Below are 19689 nucleotides of genomic sequence, written 5' to 3'. Positions count from 1 at the left end.
GGAATGAAGGGATCCCAGGGGTGCGGACGGGCGAGTCGCCACCGCACGCCCGAATCCACCTGCGTGGAGGGGTCAGGCCAAAGGGGGAGACCGGTCCCCGAACTAGTGGAGGCAGGAAACGACCCTCAGCTAGAAACCGGAGGCTCTGACATTTTATGTGGCGCAGCCCCTTGCTCCACCCGCTAGGAAGGCACCACATAGGGTCAGGGAAACTGGCGCCAAGTTTACCAAGAGGAGGCCCGAGGCAGCCGGACAGAAGTGTTGGTAAGAAAGGCCAGACAAAGGACACACAAAGGGGGTCCTGTGAAGCGCTCCAAAGTTATCTGGGAGTTGTCTGAGCCCCTCACCTGGTGAGCACAGTACGACGTGGGCAGCCGTTACCTGCAGACGTGGTCTGGATAATAAGAACTGTGAGTAAAGGCCCTGAACTGCATCACTGACTCCGTGTCGTTACTGCTGCTGCCCTGCACCATCACCCCCATCCTCCGCATACACTGCCCTGAGGCTATACTCCTCCCGTGGGGAGTTATGCTACGCTCTGCTGCACCCACAACACCAGCCTTAGCGGTCTGCCCTGTAGCGGCGGTTCACTCTGACCGCAATCCACGGGTGGCGTAGTCGGAGATTTAAACATCAAAACCACATAAATAGTTCCGCCACTGGTTTGACCGCCCTGAGCCACGGAACCGGATCGCCGCCACGAAGACTACAACCACCAGCATCCACCAAAAAGGGTCCGGCTCCGGGTGTCCCAAGGCCCAGGGGGTGCGTCAGAACATTTTCATCAACTTTCACAATCACCAATGGGACAAGACAGGGATGTCCTCTGTCCCCTCTCTTATACATCCTAGTGACGGAGCACCTGCTCTCATCAATTCGCCATAACCCCAATATTAGGTGGATTGAGGTGGGAGGCACCGAGTACAAGTGCTCTCTATTTGCTGATGATGTCCTAGTATATATCACTCAATCACATATATCCATCCCTGCTGTTATGGCTGAAATAGATCACTTTGTTACATGGTAAAATTTTAAAATCAATGCAGCGAAGTCTGAGGCCCTCGATGTCTCCCTCCCTAAATCCATATAGGATTCCATCCAGTCCAACTTTCCCTTTGCCTGGCCCTCACAGGGTATCAAATACTTAGGAATTCCTATTCATAGAGACCTCTCCCATCTATGTTATCTTAATTTTGGGCCCTTTATTGAACAATTCCATACAGACCACGGTTGGCAAGTTAGAACTGTAAGATTCACTACGTGAACCACTGGTGTTTTGTGGAAAAGCACATGTACACCGCGTTCCAAATTATTATGCAAAAAGTGTTTAGGAGTGATAAGGGAAGAATTTGTTTGTTTGTCAGTTAAACTCATTGATGGTGATGTGTGTCAGGGCTCTTTATATCACTGTAAGCAATTGCAGACACCTGTGCTAATTAGTTTGGCAGGTGTGTCCAATGAAAGGCAAGACTACTTAAGAAGGCTCTCTCACATTATTAAGCAGCCTACATTTTCTGCCAAAATGGGAAAGAAAAAGGATGTGTCGGCTGCTGAGAAGCAACAAATTGTGGAGTGTTTAGGTCAAGGCATGACTACAATCAACATTGTGCGATGATCAGGATGAAGTGTCTTGGCAATCAAGAAGTATGTAGCTGATTCACAGTACACACGTGTGCGTGCTGATAAGGGCAAATTGAGGACTCTTTCCTACAGGCAATTACGTCAGGTTGAAACAGCAGCGGTAAAAAAGCCTTGTCATAGCAGCAGACAAGTTTTTGAAGCTGCTTGTGCCTCCAACGTCCCCCGAACAACAAGATGCAGGGTCCTTCAGAGGTTTGCAGCTGTGCATATGCCATCCTGTCGACCTCCTCTATCCACTTCACACAAGCAGAAACGGCTCCAGTGGGCCAAACATTACATGAAGACTGATTTCAAAACTGTTTTGTTCACGGATGAGTGCCGTGCAGCGCTCGATGGTCCAGATGAATGGAGTGGAGGATGGCTGGTTGATGGACACCCCACGCAAACACGGCTTCAGCGCCAACAAGGAGGAGGTGGAGTAATGTTTTGGGCTGGAATCATGGGGAGAGAGATTGTCGGCCCCTTTAGGATCCCTGAAGGCGCTAAAGATGAACTCCATAATGTATGTGGATTTTCTCAAACAGCACTTCCTGCCATGGTTCAAGAAGAAGAACCGTGTATTTCACAGCAAGATCATTTTTCTGCATGATAATGCACCATCTCATGCTGCACATAAAACATCTGCATCTCTGGCTGATATGGGCATAAAAGGGGACAAACTTATGGTGTGACCCCCATGCTCCCCTGACCTCTACCCCATTCAGAACCTTTGGAGCATCATTAAAAGGAGTGTCTATGATGGCGGGAGGCAGTTCACATCTAAGCAACAGCTCTGGGAGGGTATTCTGTCCTCATGCAAAACAATTGAAGCAGAAACCATCCAAAACCTGACAAATTCAATGGACGAGAGAGTTCAGAAGCTCCTCTCGAACAAGGGGTCCTATGTGAAAATGTAACATCACCTAGAATAAAGTTTTGAGTTGAAAACTGTTTGATTTCAGTTTCTAACAACCTGCTAATGCTTATAATTTCAAAAATGACCATTTTTTTGGTCTTTATTAAAATGAAAAGGTTGATCGAAAAGTTTGGGGGATCTAAGAGTGTGGCAACCCAGTAGTCATGATTACTTAGAATTCTGACAATATGAGGGTCATGCTGCAGGTAGTGCAGCAAGAAGGCACTTATGTGTCTTGCGCATCTCGGAGCCCCAAAATTATTTTCCGGGCTAGATGCAGCTAAAAATTATTTTTAATTTTAAATCTGGTGAAGCTTATTATAGATGGCCTAATAGGATCAGTGCTGCACACTGCTACAAAGCCCAAATTATTTTCCAGTCAAGATACAGATAAACATGATTAGTAATTTGAAAGCTTAAAATGGTTGGTCGGGTGATTTTAACCAATCATCAAGCTTTTACTCTCCCCAGGATGACACAGGGGTAGAAAAGTCGTTTCGGATCCATGATTTGTTCATCTTTATGAACGTGAGTCTGTCTACATTATCAGTGGAGAGCCGCGTGCGCTTATCTGTCAGCACACCACCAGCAGCGCTGAACACACGTTCAGACAGAACGCTGGCTGCGGGGCATGACAAGATCTCCAAGGCGTAAGTGGCTAGCTCCGGCCATTTATCCAGATTGGAAGCCCAAAAAGAGCAAGGGTCCAGTGACACAGTCGTGGCTTCAATGTTTACTTGGAGATACTCCTGTACCATCGTCTCTAGGCGTTGACTATGTGTCAGACTTCTTGTCTCCTGTGGCCTTGCAAAGGTTGGGCTAAAAAAGTGGTGAAATGATTCCGCAAAATTGATGTTACCAGCAGATACTGTGGTTCTGTTACGGTTTGAGTGCTGAACACTTGACGGTCCCACGGTTGGCAAGTTGGAACTGTGAGATTCACTACGTGCACCACTGGTATTTTGTGGAAAAGCACATGTAAGATTCTGCAACAGTCTCTGCTGATACTCCTGCATGCGTGCATCCCTTTCTATGGCAGGAATAATTTCTGCAAATTTACTTTTGTACCGGGGATCTAACAGTGTGGCAACCCAGTAGTCAGGATTATTTCTAATTCTCACAATTCGAGGGTCATGTTGCAGGTAGTGCAGCAAGAAGGCACTCATGTGTGTTGCGCATCCAGGAGCACCAAGTCCCTGTTGTGTTGGTGGCGAGGTAGCAATCATGCTTCCTTCCTCTGTCCTCTCCCCCCAACCTCGCACAACAGAAATGTGATCAAGGTCTCCCTCATCTGATGAGTCTTCCATCAGTTCGTCCTCCACTTCTTCCTGGGCTCCTGCACCTTCCTCACTAGTTTGGCTGCTACCATGCGCCCTGGTAAAATCATCTCCCCCACCCTCACATGCCTGCCGCCTTGGTGCTGCCGACCGTCTGGACCTTGCAGATGTTAGCCCTTCCGCATACAACTCCTCCTCCTCTACTTCCTCCACCTCCTCTTGTGCCACCACCTGACTCCGAATTCTGTTTAACATGTGCTCCAGCATGTAAATCACCGGAATAGTCATGCTGATAATGGCATCGTCAGCACTAAACATCTTCGTCGCCATTTCAAAACTGTGCAGAAGGGTGCATAGGTCCCTGATCTGAGACCACTCCTCCAGCGTGATTTGCCCCACCTCTGAATCTCGTTGGCCCAGGCTATACGTCAGAACGTATTGCACCAGGGCTTGTCGGTGCTGCCACAGTCGCTGCAACATGTGCAGAGTTGAATTCCACCGGGTAGGCACATCGCATTTTAGCCGGTGAAGTGGCAGGTCCAACGACTTCTGTAGAGATGTAAGTCGCTGAGCTGCGGGATGCGAATGGCGGAAGTGAGCACACAGCGACCGTGCCCTCTGCAGAAGGCCATCTAGTCTGGGATAGTGGGCTAAAAATTGCTGGACAACCAGGTTCAACACGTGAGCCATACAAGGCACGTGTGTGACATTGCCCCGGCGAAGGGCCGCACCCAGGTTTGCAGCATTGTCGCACACGGCCTTCCCTGGTTTCAGGTCCAGTGGAGACAACCATTCATGAAATTGGTTCTCCAGAGCTGACCACAACTCCTCAGCTGTGTGACTCACATTTCCCAGACATTTCAATGTAAAAACCGCCTGATGACGTTGAGCCCTACTGCCAGCATAGTAAGGAGGTGTGCAGGATCCCTTCTGCGCAGTTAGAAAGCTTGTGGCATGACCAGACAGCCTTTCGGTGCAGGTGGAAGACCGAGAGGAGGTTGAGGAGGCAGAAGCAGTGGAGGAAAAATGACATAAAGAGGATTGACGCACAACTCGTGGGGACGGCAAGACTTGGACAGCAGCCCCTTGTCCTGCTGTCACCATAGTTACCCAGTGCCCAGTCAGCGACATGTAACGCCCCTGTCCATGCCTACTCGTCCAAGTGTCTGTGGTGAAATGCACCCTGTCACACACAGAGTTTCTCAAAGAAGCGGTGATGTTGTGTGCGACATGCTGGTGGAGCGCAGGCACACCTTTCTTTGAGAAGTAGTGCTGACTGGGCATCTGGTACTGGGGCACTGCGACGGACATAAGGTCTCGAAAATCCTCTGTGTCCACCAGGCGGAAAGGCAGCATTTCTGTAGCCAAGAGCTTGCAGATGGTGAAATTCAACCTCTTAGCTTTCTCATGGCTAGGAGGAAATGGTCTTTTACTTGTCCACATCTGAGGGACCGAGGGCTGGCTATTGTGCTTAGACGGGGTTGATAAGGGTGTCCCCGGCAAACTGCCGGTCTGTGAGGAAGATGCAGGCGGACATGTTAGGTTGCCTTGATCCAAAGGTGGTGCTATCGATGTCGGACAGCGCTCAAGACCAGCTGGTGTTACCACCTCCAAAGAAAATGATGACCTGCCAATCACGCTGGCTGTTGCGGGTAAAGAGGTGGCAGGTCTGCGCCCCAAAACAGGTGTGACTGCTGTCCCCCCAGTCACAGAGGATGAAGAGGCCGCGGATGCACAAGATATGGCAGACGGTGGTTGGCCCGGCCGGCTAGACCGCATTGTAGCACACTGAGCTTCCCACTGCAACTTATGCTTCATGTCCATGTGCCGGTTCATGCATGAAGTACTCAAACTATGTATTTTTTGGCCTCTACTTAGCTTTTGCTGACAAATGTTACAGATAACACGAGTTGGGTCATCTTTATCGATCTGAAAAAATGCCCAGGCTATGCAAGGCTTAGCACCCATGCGACCTGAAGAGCCACCACGACTTGTGGTGAGAGGCAGAGTTGTGTTTGAGGATGCAGTTGTTGACGTGCTTCCAGTACTACGTCTCTGTCCAGGAAGGCGCAACCTGACCTCGTCGTCACTAGCATCTTCCTCCACCTCCTCTGCTGACCTCATCTCTTGGCTGACTGTGGGTTGACAGTAAGTGGGATCTCCGACCTCATCATCATCACCCTGTGCGTTATCACACCCGTCGTCCTCAGAGCCAACCTGTTCCTGCCCTGACAAAAAACTAAAGTTGTCGCTCCAATCAGGTATTTGAGTCTTATCATCGTCTTCCTCATTGTCTCCACCAACAGGAGTTACAGTTTGGGAATGAGGGTCTACATTATGGTCAGAACGTTCTGCGTCTGGTCCTGGATCCGACTCATAAAGATTCTGGGCATCAGTGCAGATCATTTCCTCGTCTGGATTCACAGAAGCGCTGGAGTCGACCTCTGATTCCCAGGCTATAGTATGAGTAAACAGCTCTGCAGACTCAACCATCTGTTCTACCTCATACTCAGACGGGCAGCTGGAGATTTGGGAGCTGTGAGGAAGCAAGTGCGATTTGGGTGACACCTTTGAGGACTGGAGTATTTGTGATGTTGAAGTTGATGTGGAGGAGAGCCCACTTAAAGGAGCACTTGATATCCGTTGAAGCACCTGCTGTTTTTGTGCCTCATCTGGAATTTGTAGCGATTGGCGTGGCCGTAAGAAAGGGATCTTATCACATTGTCCGCTAAAAGAAGTAGACATTTTAGTTTGGCTGGAAGATGGTCTTTCTTCTGCACCTACCCCACGGACACAACCTTTTATCCCCTTCCCAACACGCCTATTCCCCTTTCCACCAGCAGCAGGCCTTTTTCCACTCATTTTGGTGGTTAACTAATTCACAACTCTGGAGTTGTTTGCACAAAAAAACAATGGATGGTAACCGAGCAGAGCTGAGTGGCCAAACTGTGGTATTAGGCCAAAACTATTGGCTGGGTTAGATGCAGAAAAAAATTATTTTTAATTTGCAACCTGATGGAGGTCAGTATAGATGGACTAATAGACCAAGTCCCACACACCGCTAGAAGCCCAAATATTTTTTCAGAGCTAGATGCAGAAATTTTTTTTATTCAATTTGCAAACTGATAGAGGTCAGTATAGATGGACTAATAGACCAAGTCCCACACACTGCTAGAAGCCCAAATATTTTTTCAGAGCTAGATGCAGAAAAAAAATATTTTTAATTTGCAACCTGATGGAGGTCAGTATAGATGGACTAATAGACCAAGTCCCACACACCGCTAGAAGCCCAAATATTTTTTCAGAGCTAGATGCAGAAAAAATTATTTTTAATTTGCAACCTGATGGAGGTCAGTATAGATGGACTAATAGACCAAGTCCCACACACCGCTAGAAGCCCAAATATTTTTTCAGAGCTAGATGCAGAAATTTTTTTTATTCAATTTGCAACCTGATGGAGGTCAGTATAGATGGACTAATAGACCAAGTCCCACACACTGCTAGAAGCCCAAATATTTTTTCAGAGCTAGATGCAGAAAAAAATTATTTTTAATTTGCAACCTGATGGAGGTCAGTATAGATGGACTAATAGACCAAGTCCCACACACCGCTAGAAGCCCAAATATTTTTTCAGAGCTAGATGCAGAAAAAAATTATTTTTAATTTGCAACCTGATGGAAGTCAGTATAGATGGACTAATAGACCAAGTCCCACACACCGCTAGAAGCCCAAATATTTTTTCAGAGCTAGATGCAGAAAAAAATTATATTCAATTTGCAACCTGCTGGAGGTCAGTATAGAAGGACTAATAGAACAAGTCCCACACACTGCTAGAAGCCCAAATATTTTTTCAGAGCTAAATGAAGAAAAAAATTATTTTTAATTTGCAACCTGATGGAGGTCAGTATAGATGGACTAATAGACCAAGTCCCACACACTGCTAGAAGCCCAAATATTTTTTCAGAGCTAGATGCAGAAAAAAATTATTTTTAATTTGCAACCTGATGGAGGTCAGTATAGATGGACTAATAGACCAAGTCCCACACACTGCTAGAAGCCCAAATATTTTTTCAGAGCTAGATGCAGAAAAAAATTATTTTTAATTTGCAACCTGATGGAGGTCAGTATAGATGGACTAATAGACCAAGTCCCACACACCGCTAGAAGCCCAAATATTTTTTCAGAGCTAGATGCAGAAAATTTTTTTATTCAATTTGCAACCTGATGGAGGTCAGTATAGATGGACTAATAGACCAAGTCCCACACACTGCTAGAATCCCAAATATTTTTTCAGAGCTAGATGCAGAAAAAAATTATTTTTAATTTGCAACCTGATGGAGGTCAGTATAGATGGACTAATAGACCAAGTCCCACACACTGCTAGAAGCCCAAATATTTTTTCAGAGCTAGATGCAGAAAAAAATTATTTTTAATTTGCAACCTGATGGAGGTCAGTATAGATGGACTAATAGAACAAGTCCCACACGCTGCTAGAAGCCCAAATATTTTTTCAGAGATAAATGAAGAAAAAAATTATTTTTAATTTGCAACCTGATGGAGGTCAGTATAGATGGACTAATAGACCAAGTCCCACACACTGCTAGAAGCCCAAATATTTTTTCAGAGCTAGATGCAGAAAAAAATTATATTCAGTTTGCAACCTGATGGAGGTCAGTATAGATGGACTAATAGAATGATGCTATGCCCAAAAGATTTTACTTCACTAGGTGCAGTAAAAAAATTGGTATTCTATACACAGGTGGTATATCTTGCAACACAGATAGGCTACTCCACTGACTAACACACTCTGCAATAGGCCAAAAAGGATTAGCTTTGCTAGATTCAGCCAAATGCTGTGAAAAAAACTTGCACAGCACTGGCACAGACCTGCCTGGCAAAAACTGATAGGAACTGATGTAACCTAGTCCTGAAAAGGACTCCAATTACAATTAGTCTTTACTCCCACAATCTATCTATTTAAGAGCACAGACCTGCCTGATAAAAGTCGTAGGAAATGCTGTAACCTAGTCCTTAAAAGGACTGCAATCACAACTATTCCCTACTCCCAAGCTATCTGTATATTTGTGCGAAAATTGGCTTGAAATTAACAAGGTATAGCGCACACAGCAACAGCGGTGCCATCTAACACGCAGCTGCAGCAGTGAGAAAATGGTGGCGACGGGGAAAATGGCTTGGTCTTATAGGGCAAGGACATGTGACATACACTGCCAATCACACATGCCCTTGCTTGTGTGAAAAAAAGCACTTCGCTCCGTGTGTGCGCTGCTGATAGGCTGACAGATTGCACCTCCCCACTGCAAATGCGGGAAAGAGAAAAAAAAATGGAGATCTTCATTGTTCCTGCAGAGATCCATCCCCTGCCCCTCCCCCCGCCCCGCTGTACACTCAAACTGCGTATTAACATTAATTTTCATCATTACTGAGAAAAAATCCAGTTATGATTTTGGTGCACGAACAGTTATCGAACATAACCTCGAACAGCCGAATTTTTCTCAAATTGTTCGTGTTCGCCGACCGGCTCGAACACCGCCCAAAACAGCTCGAATTTGAGATTGGCGAACAGTTCGAGTAGAACAACGCTCATCTCTATTCAGCACTCAAACCGTAACAGAACCACAGTATCTGCTGGTAACATCAATTTTGCGGAATCATTTCACCACTTTTTTAGCCCATCCTTTGCAAGGCCACAGGAGACAAGAAGTCTGACACATAGTCAACGCCTAGAGACGATGGTACAGGAGTATCTCCAAGTAAACATTGAAGCCATGACTGTGTCACTGGACCCTTGCTCTTTTTGGGCTTCCAATCTGGATAAATGGCCGGAGCTAGCCACTTACGCCTTGGAGATCTTGTCATGCCCCGCAGCCAGCGTTCTGTCTGAACGTGTGTTCAGCGCTGCTGGTGGTGTGCTGACAGATAAGCGCACGCGGCTCTCCACTGATAATGTAGACAGACTCACGTTCATAAAGATGAACAAATCATGGATCCGAAACGACTTTTCTACCCCTGTGTCATCCTGGGGAGAGTAAAAGCTTGATGATTGGTTAAAATCACCCTACCAACCGTTTTAAGCTTTCAAATTACTAATCATGTTTATCTGTATCTTGACTGGAAAATAATTTGGGCTTTGTAGCAGTGTGCAGCACTGATCCTATTAGCCCATCTATACTAAGCTCCACCAGATTTAAAATTAATAATAATTTGTAGCGGCATCTAGCCCGGAAAATAATTTTGGGGCTCCGAGATGCGCAAGACACATAAGTGCCTTCTTGCTGCACTACCTGCAACATGACTCTCATATTGTCAGAATTCAAAGTAATCATGACTACTGGGTTGCCACACTCTTAGATCCCCCAAACTTTTCGATCAACCTTTTCATTTTAATAAAGACCAAAAAAATGGTCATTTTTGAAATTATAAGCATTAGCAGGTTATTAGAAACTGAAATCAAACAGTTTTCAACTCAAAACTTTATTCTAGGTGATGTTACATTTTAACATAGGACCCCTTGTTCGAAAGGAGCTTCTGAACTCTCTCGTCCATTGAATTTGTCAAGTTTTGGATGGTTTCTACTTCAATTGTTTTGCATGAGGACAGAATACCCTCCCAGAGCTGTTGCTTAGATGTGAACTGCCTCCCGCCATCATAGACACTCCTTTTGATGATGCTCCAGAGGTTCTGAATGGGGTAGAGGTCAGGGGAGCATGGGGGTCACACCATAAGTTTGTCCCCTTTTATGCCCATATCAGCCAGAGATGCAGATGTTTTATGTGCAGCATGAGATGGTGCATTATCATGCAAAAAAATGATCTTGCTGTGAAATACATGGTTCTTCTTCTTGAACCATGGCAGGAAGTGCTGTTTGAGAAAATCCACATACATTATGGAGTTCATCTTTAGTGCCTTCAGGGATCCTAAAGGGGCCGACAATCTCTCTCCCCATGATTCCAGCCCAAAACATTACTCCACCTCCTCCTTGTTGGCGCTGTAGCCGTGTTTGCGTGGGGTGTCCATCAACCAGCCATCCTCCACTCCATCCATCTGGACCATCGAGCGCTGCACGGCACTCATCCGTGAACAAAACAGTTTTGAAATCAGTCTTCATGTAATGTTTGGCCCACTGGAGCTGTTTCTGCTTGTGTGAAGTGGATAGAGGAGGTTGACAGGATGGCATATGCACAGCTGCAAACCTCTGAAGGACCCTGCATCTTGTTGTTCGGGGGACGTTGGAGGCACCAGCAGCTTCAAAAACTTGTCTGCTGCTATGACAAGGCTTTTTTGCCGCTGCTCTTTTAACCTGACGTAATTGCCTGTAGGAAAGAGTCCTCAATTTGCCCTTATCAGCACGCACACGTGTGTACTGTGAATCAGCTACATACTTCTTGATTGCCAAGACACTTCATCCTGATCATCGCACAATGTTGATTGTAGTCATGCCTTGACCTAAACACTCCACAATTTGTTGCTTCTCAGCAGCCGACACATCCTTTTTCTTTCCCATTTTGGCAGAAAATGTAGGCTGCTTAATAATGTGAGACAGCCTTCTTAAGTAGTCTTGCCTTTCATTGGACACACCTGCCAAACTAATTAGCACAGGTGTCTGCAATTGCTTACAGTGATATAAAGAGCCCTGACACACATCACCATCAATGAGTTTAACTGACAAACAAACAAATTCTTCCCTTATCACTCCTAAACACTTTTTGCATAATAATTTGGAACACAGTGTACATGTGCTTTTCCACAAAACACCAGTGGTTCACGTAGTGAATCTTACAGTTCTAACTTGCCAACCGTGGTCTGTATGGAGTTGTTCAATAAAGGGCCCAAAATTAAGATAACATAGATGGGAGAGGTCTCTATGAATAGGAATTCCTAAGTATTTGATACCCTGTGAGGGCCAGGCAAAGGGAAAGTTGGACTGGATGGAATCCTATATGGATTTGGGGAGGGAGACATCGAGGGCCTCAGACTTCGCTGCATTGATTTTAAAATTTGACCATGTAACAAAGTGATCTATTTCAGCCATAACAGCATGGATGGATATATGTGATTGAGTGATATATACTAGTACATCATCAGCAAATAGAGAGCACTTGTACTCGGTGCCTCCCACCTCAATCCACCTAATATTGGGGTTATGGCAAATTGATGAGAGCAGGTGCTCCGTCACGAGGATGTATAAGAGAGGGGACAGAGGAAATCCCTGCCTTGTCCCATTGGTGATTGTGAAAGGTGATGAAAATGTTCTGATGCAGCCCCTGGGCCTTGGGACACCCGGAGCCGGACCCTTTTTGGTGGATGCTGGTGGTTGTAATCTTCGTGGCGGCGACCCGGTTCCGTGGCTCAGGGTGGTCAAACCAGTGGCGGAACTATTTGTGTGGTTTTGATGTTTAAATGTCCGACTACGCCACCCGTGGATTGCGGTCAGAGTGAACCGCCGCTGCAGGGCAGACCGCTGAGGCTGGTGTTGTGGGTGCAGCAGAGCGTAGCATAACTCCCCACGGGAGGAGTATAGCCTCAGGGCAGTGTATGCGGAGGATGGGGGTGATGGTGCAGGGCAGCAGCAGTAACGACACGGAGTCAGTGATGCAGTCCAGGGCCTTTACTCACAGTTCTTATTATCCAGACCACGTCTGCAGGTAACGGCTGCCCACGTCGTACTGTGCTCACCAGGTGAGGGGCTCAGACAACTCCCAGATAACTTTGGAGCGCTTCACAGGATCCCCTTTGTGTGTCCTTTGTCTGGCCTTTCTTACCAACCCTTCTGTCCGGCTGCCTTGGGCCTCCTCTTGGTAAACTTGGCGCCAGTTTCCCTGACCCTATGTGCTGCCCTCCTAGCGGGTGTAGCGAGGGGCTGCGCCACATAAAATGTCACAGCCTCCGGTTTCTAGCTGAGGGTCGTTTCCTGCCTCCACTAGTTTCGGGGACCGGTCTAGCCCTTTGGCCTGACCCCTCCATGCAGGTGGATTCGGGCGTGCGGTGGTGACTCGCCCGTCCGCACCCCTGGGATCCCTTCGTTCCTCGTTCCTGGAGCCTTCTCCGCTCCTCTTCCTTCCTTCTCCCTCTTCCAGGCCTGGGCCTCTGTTACTAGGCCCGCCTCCGGAGCAGAGCTCATGCAGAGCCCCTGCTCCCTGCCACTTCTGCTCAGACTTCTCTGCACTGAACTAAGATGGTGCCCACCTTTTATACTCCCTTCTCAATGCACCCAGGAACTGCTTCCTCCCTGCTCCTGCACTACAGGGTTCCCCTTCCTCAGTGTTCCCTCCCCCCACTCCAGCCAGGGACAGGGACTGTCGTGCCCATCTCAGGGGCATATTGGTCGCCCTGCCCCACGGCAATGTGGTGTAATGCATGCAGGTGTCGGGTCCTGATCCACACTCCATCCTTACCTGAGAGTGAGATATCACACCTCTGGGTGAGGTGCAATACCTCTGTAGCAACTGAGCCCTCAGGGTGCTACAGTTCCATTTACCTTCAGCCTAGGTGACGTATTGCGATACAGGGCCGTGATTTTGGCTATAAAAGGGTCCCCTAGACCCCTACCCCAAGCTTTTTAAGAGAATCATATATGGCGTGCCAGGAGACTCTATGGAATGCTTTCTCAGCATCCAACGAGAGTATCTAATTACAAATTTTTAACTGCATCTAGCCCAGGAAATACTTTGTGCCTAGTAGCAGTGTCTGCTAGTCAGCGGATTATCCCGGCTGTTAAGCAAGCTACACCATCTGTAGTTTGGACACTTAATTTTTTCAAAGGAAATGCTTCGGGACCACGGGATACTCAGTGAAGAGCATCAGGAGGCACCCCAAGGCATAGGGGCTGGGACTGGCAGTAGGATGCCTTGCGGTGGACAGCCGAGCTCGATCCTTATAAAAGCTTTTTAACTGCAGCAGCTTTAGTGGACGCTACTGGAGCTGGAATTACGTGGCTGCTGGCATGAGACTTGCCCTCCAATAGATCCTTGTAAATGGATTTAAAGTGTATTCATTCAAATTAGAGAGACAATTTAAATTAAAAAGCTTAGAGCTGCCTCCACCACTGGGGGGCTCGCTCAACCCACCAGCGGACAGGCACCAGTATTGGGAGAGGGGGGCTGGCCGTCAGGGTTCACCGCGGCTCTGGCACAAACCCGGCGACACGGAGGTGGCACGGGCAGGAGCGGACTGAACGTGTCAGCTTCTCACTTTTTGGATTTTAGAAGGGCATGACATGCCTATATCTGTGTCTCCCCCTCCTTTTACTCCTCCACCTCTTTTCTTTTCTTATGACTATATGTACTTGTCACTTTTCCATGTGTTAGTTGTGTCTTCTGAGCAGTTTGTCAGCTTTTGGACACCTTTGAAGGTGTTTTCTATGTGTTTCTATGTGATTTTGTTTGCCTGCCATTGGTTTTAACGGTGTTCGAAGGTGTTCGACGAACAGTTCGACGAACAGTTCGGCGAACACACGGGTGTTCGACGAACCGAACCGAACTCGAACACTACGGGGGTGGCTCAACACTATTCTCGATTCCCCCAAACACATACATGCTTGGTTCAGCCAGTGGCAGCTATGAGTGTAAAGTTCTAGGTGGCAATTTCACTGTGATAATCTTGCCAGGTGTCTTCTCTGAGAAAATATATGGATATGGTATGGGGGTATATTATGATTACTGTTAGTTTAAAATACAGGATTTTTGTTACAAGTGTTAAAATTGTCCTGGTAGTAAAGGGTTTATTTTTTTTAACATGAGGATAGATAGATATTTAATAGATAGCTAGATAGCTTGGTAGAGGAAGATAAATAGATACAGTGGGGAAAAAATATATTTAGTCAGCCGCCAATTGTGCAAGTTCTCCCACCTTAAACATGAGAGAGGCCTGTAATTGACATCATAGGTAGACCTCAACTATGAGAGACAAAATGAGAAAACAAATCCTGAAAATCACATTGTCTGATTTTGAAAGAATTTTTTTTCAAATTTTGGTGGAAAATAAGTATTTGGTCAATTACAAACAAGCAAGATTTCTGGCTTTTCTGTAACTTCTTCTTTAAGAGGCTCCTCTGTCTTCCACTCATTACCTGTAGTACTGGCACCTGTTTGAACTTGTTATCAGTATAATTTACACCTGTCCGCAACCTCAAACAGTCACACTCCAAACTCCACTATGGTGAAGACCAAAGAGCTGTCGAAGGACACCAGAAACAAAACTGTAGCCCTGCACCAGGCTAGGAAGACTGAATCTGCAATAGGCAAGCAGCTTGGTGTGAAGAAACCACTGATAATCTCCATCGATCTGCGGCTCCACACAAGATCTCACCCCATGAGGTCAAAATAATCTCAAGAACGGTGAGCAAAAATCAAAGAACCACATGGGGGGATGTAGTGAATGACCTGCAGAGAGCTGGGACCAATGCTACACAGGCTACCATCAGTAAGACACTATGCCGCCAGTGACTCAGATCCTGCAGTGCAATACGTGTCTCCCTGCTTAAGCCATTACATGTCCGGGCACATCTGACGTTTTCTAGAGAGCATTTGGGTGATCCAGAAGAGTATTGGGAGAAAGTCATAAGGTCAGATGAATCCAAAGTAGAACTGTTTGGTAGAAACACAACTCGGCGTGTTTGGAGGAGAAAGAATGCAGATTTGCATCCAAAGAACACCATACCTACTGTGAAGCATGGTTGTAGCAACATCATGCTTTTGGGCTGTTTCTCGGCCAAAGGACCAGGAAGACTGATCCGTGTACATGAAAGAATGAATGGGGCCATGTATCGTGAGATTTTGAGTGCAAACCTCCTTCCATCAGCAAGGGCATTGAAGATGAAACGTGGCTGGGTCTTTCAGTATGACAATGATTCGAACCCCACCGCCAGGGCACCGAAGGACTGGCTTCGTAAGAAACACTTCAAGGTCCTGGAGTGGCCTAGCCAGTCTCCAGATCTAAACCCTATAGAAAACCTTTAGAGGGGGTTGAAAGTCCATGTTGCCCAGCGACAGCCCCAAAACATCACTGCTCTAGAGGAGATTTGCATGGAGAAATGGGCCAACATACCAGCAACAGTGTGCGCCAACCTTGTGAAGACTTACAGAAAACATTTGACCTCTGTCATTGCCAACAAAGGATATATAACAAAGTATTGAGATGAACTTTTGTAATTGACCAAATACTTATTTTCCACCAAAATTTAAAAAATAAATTCTTTCCAAATCAGACAATGTGATTTTCAGGATTTGTTTTCTCATTTTGTCTCTCATAGTTGAGGTCTACTTATAATGTCAATTACAGGCCTCTCTCATCTTTTAAATTGGAAGAACTTGCACAATTGGTGGCTGAATAAATACTTTTTTCCCCACTGTATGAGATAGTTAGAGCCTATCTAGTTTAAGGCCCCAATTAATCATTTGTGGTTTTGTAAGTCATTTTTTCTATTTTGTCTTTCTTTTTAAGTTGGTGAACTTTGCACAGAATTTCTTAAAATAGGCTTACTATGTTTGACAAATTGGCTCAAATTCAAAGGTGCTTATTTATTTTGCTCTTTTGCACCTGTTAGAATGAAAAATTGCATGATCCTTTCAATAAGCTTTAACATTTTTCACTTTAGTTTTGCAAAACAAATTGTCTGATTTAATATTCGAAAAGGGAGCAAAATTGTTCAAAATTATGTGACATTTTCAAAAAATGTTGCCAATGATGAATTAGACTAAAATATCTGGATAACCAAAACCATGCCCATAATAATGAAAAAAATATATAAAACCAAGTAAAGTTAACTTAAAAAAGGTGAAAAATATATAATGGATAAGTCGAAGACATAAAAGTCACTATTAGAACCATTTTTTATTCTCAAAAAAAGGGTATAAAAGCAATGAATTGGTCCCTAAGTTTACACTGTTTAAAAATTGGACAGTTTTGATAAATCTACCCAATTGTGTTTTTTTTTTAAATAAAGATTGAGGTACAAATAGACATTTACAATGCGGCCAACTTAATATGGCCATAAACCTATGGCTGCTGTCAAGAACCAACTATCTTTCTGGGCCTCCACATTAACATTTGCGCTCCAACCTGCGCTTTCCAACCTGTGGCTGTCCAGCTTTTGTGAATTATCCACCTTCAGCATGACCTCCCATCCGCAGGCTAGAAGGACTGCGTAATTGAAGATTTTATAATATTTTGCTGTGAGTTTCTAAAGTGTTTAAACATCTGCTTACATTGTGTGTAATTCTACTTTGCCTGTGCCATTATGTTATCATCTGAAATCAAAAGTTCATTCATTCACTTCAATACATTCATTTTATAGCAAATGTCATCCACTGTTACGTAGTAAATATGAAATTTGGGGCCTGGCTACTCATTAACATTATGATGAATGATTTCCCCTAAGTAACATTTACTTAGCATTTAATTTTCAAGTACAAAAGTTATTTATACGCTATACCTTTGTTTTAATTTTAATCATTAAAAAACACCTACTCAACACACAAAACAGCAGATGGCAGACTTTACTTTTTTATTGATAAATAACCAGAAAGGTCAGCGTGGAGATAAAGGCTTGTTTTTAAGCTTATATAGCAGGGCAATAAAGACCTGACACTCATCTTTTGGTAGAATTTTAATAGCATAAAAAATTCTGAAAAATAGATGTTTTTCAATTTTATTATTAGGTTAAAAAATCTGTTAAATAAATATTTCTTAATCTAGATTTAAAAGAGTCACTTTTCTGTTTTTTTGGCACAGAGCTCCTGATCTCCTGCATAGACACTGTAGATGGTACTGTATACTGTCTTATTAGTCAGCTAGTAGTCTGCTACTAAGGCCGAACATGGAGCGAGCATTTTATGGCTGCCTATGCAATGGAGGTGCTCTGTATGAAAAACTTTCCAAGTAAAAACGAGTTATGCAACTTCTTAATCTGCATCTGAAGGCCACGATCTTCACTTATAAGCTCATGTAAAATCATGGCATTGCTTGGATGGAGCTCACTTTTTATAGTGGCTGTGACAGTTCCCCCTTTCTGGCGGCACTAGACTGTGTGATAGCTGCGAGATATTATGGGGAAGCCCGAGCGGCTGAGCCTGCCGTCATGACCCCGCTGTCTGGCTGCTGCAATCTTCAGCAGTGTGTGAGGTGGCGCTGGGCTTTTTATGTGATCCTCATAAATCACATAAAAAATTGTTCGAATTCACGGGGACATACAAAATCCTGGAAATTCAACTCAAAGTTCATCTCTACTCAATAGCTTTAAGTGTATACAATTCGAGAAACTTGGTCAGTATGAACATATTGGTCAGTATGATAACATATTTTCTCACAATGTGGGATGGATTAGCGATTACATATTATTATAAAAGTTCTTTGCTTTTTTTATTGAAGTGCATGCAATTTGGGTTAAAATTTATTTTTGAAATATGGTTTTATTAAAAATTTTGCACTGTTTGACTTCTATAGTCTTTGTGTCTTTGTTTGCACTGTTCATTGCTAGCTACAGAATGTGTATACTGAGGATCCATCAGTTGGCCCAGTATGATGGTTTGAAGGGGAGTTTGTAATTCTTTTATCTATCTTCTTCTGAGCTTTAAAAGGGTTATATTGAGACAATTTTATTTTTTTTCACATGAGGCTAAGAACTGATAAGCAGGTAGTTTGTTAAGATCTGCAACATGTACTAAGGAAAGATAAGGGAAAACTGTCCCTACAGTAAAACTAAGCTGAATCACTACGATGTAGCGGGCTGCCTGTTCCTAGCGAACAGACCCGCCTTAGTCCTCAGCTAATCTGAACGAAGACCTATAGAATAAGGGGAGGGGTCCCTAAAAGAACTAAGGACTGGGACAAAAATGGGACACCTCCTAAACAGAGAAGTTGTTGCAGAACACAAAAAGACAAACAGACAAAAAAGTACTAGAGGTCCCAGAAGGACCAACGAACTGACAGAGAAAGGCACAGAAGCACCAGGATAGAGAAACAGTCAAACACTAAAATCCAGCACAGCCAAAAGGCCGGAGCTGGAATATAAAGGCAGATGGTCACGTGACCGCAAAACACAAGATGGAAAAAACAAACAGGAGGGTTCTAACAAGTTAGTTGTTAAATACCTGCGTGTTCAACCTGGTGCCGGTCTCTGCTGGCTCAGAGTGGTCCAGGACCACTTCTACTGGTGATTCTGTGGCTTCTGCAGTTTACAGAGCAGCTGCTTCTCTTCTGTTCTGTTGACAGGGCATGACTGCCAATGTAATGTTGAATGACAGCTGGCTCCCCACTGCCTAACTGCGGGGAGTCAGCTGTCAATCAGCACGACGTCGGCAGCAATGCCCAGTCGACAGAGCAGCCCAAAAGTGGGGTCAAATGAAGCAACAGAATTGCTGACAGGAGTGGTTCATGATGGCTCTGATCTGGCAGAGAATGACGCTGGGCAAAACAGACAGGCAATTAACAGCTACCTGCCTGTCAGTTCTTAGCCTCATGTGAAAAAAATAAAATACCGTAATCCTGGAAAACCTCTTTAAGTATAAGAAAAACTCAAAAGTGGACAACTCCTTTAAAAAGTTGTAGCATTTTTTGTTTATATAGCAAAGAATTTATAGTTCTATAAAAACCCATTTAATCTTCGCTGTAAATAGCTAAAATTCAACTACAAATATGTTTTTTCAGCTGGATTCTGGGAGCTGCTCAGAAAACACGGATGAAATCAAGTTTTCTGCAGATGTGTCAATGCCGAGTCCTAAAAGCAAGTTTCAGCCAAGAGACATGAAGAAGGAACTAATCACGTATGTGCAGTATGTCCAATTTCTGCTCTAACAACAGTATACATGTTGCCATTTATCTATGCAGTTTTGCAGATGACCTCAAAGGCTTCTTACACAT

The 19689-nt window shown here is 44.8% G+C and overlaps 1 protein-coding gene across 8 annotated transcripts in view; it reads left to right on the top strand.

The window, feature by feature from the left end:
• Nucleotides 1-19689, top strand: part of ST18 (ST18 C2H2C-type zinc finger transcription factor) — a 520674-nt gene that overhangs the window by 443952 nt on the left and 57033 nt on the right. For 6 of the 8 annotated variants that reach the window (XR_012320159.1, XM_073679291.1, XM_073679292.1 and 3 more), the window contains one exon: nucleotides 19477-19601. Coding sequence is in view for 7 of the 8 variants with exons in the window: in XM_073679291.1 (XP_073535392.1) it covers nucleotides 19477-19601 (125 nt within the window). In the remaining variant the exon portion in view is untranslated. The remainder of the gene's footprint in view (nucleotides 1-19476; nucleotides 19602-19689) is intronic. The other 2 variants (XM_073679290.1, XM_073679289.1) reach the window with 1 other exon arrangement.

This window comes from Phyllobates terribilis, unplaced genomic scaffold (genome assembly GCF_046119375.1).
Source record: "Phyllobates terribilis strain yellow unplaced genomic scaffold, ASM4611937v1 Scaffold_4__5_contigs__length_816908805, whole genome shotgun sequence".
In the NCBI taxonomy this organism is placed as follows: Eukaryota; Metazoa; Chordata; class Amphibia; order Anura; family Dendrobatidae; genus Phyllobates; species Phyllobates terribilis.
Note: the sequence above shows the minus strand (reverse complement) of the source record. Positions and strands in the feature narration are given on the sequence as shown.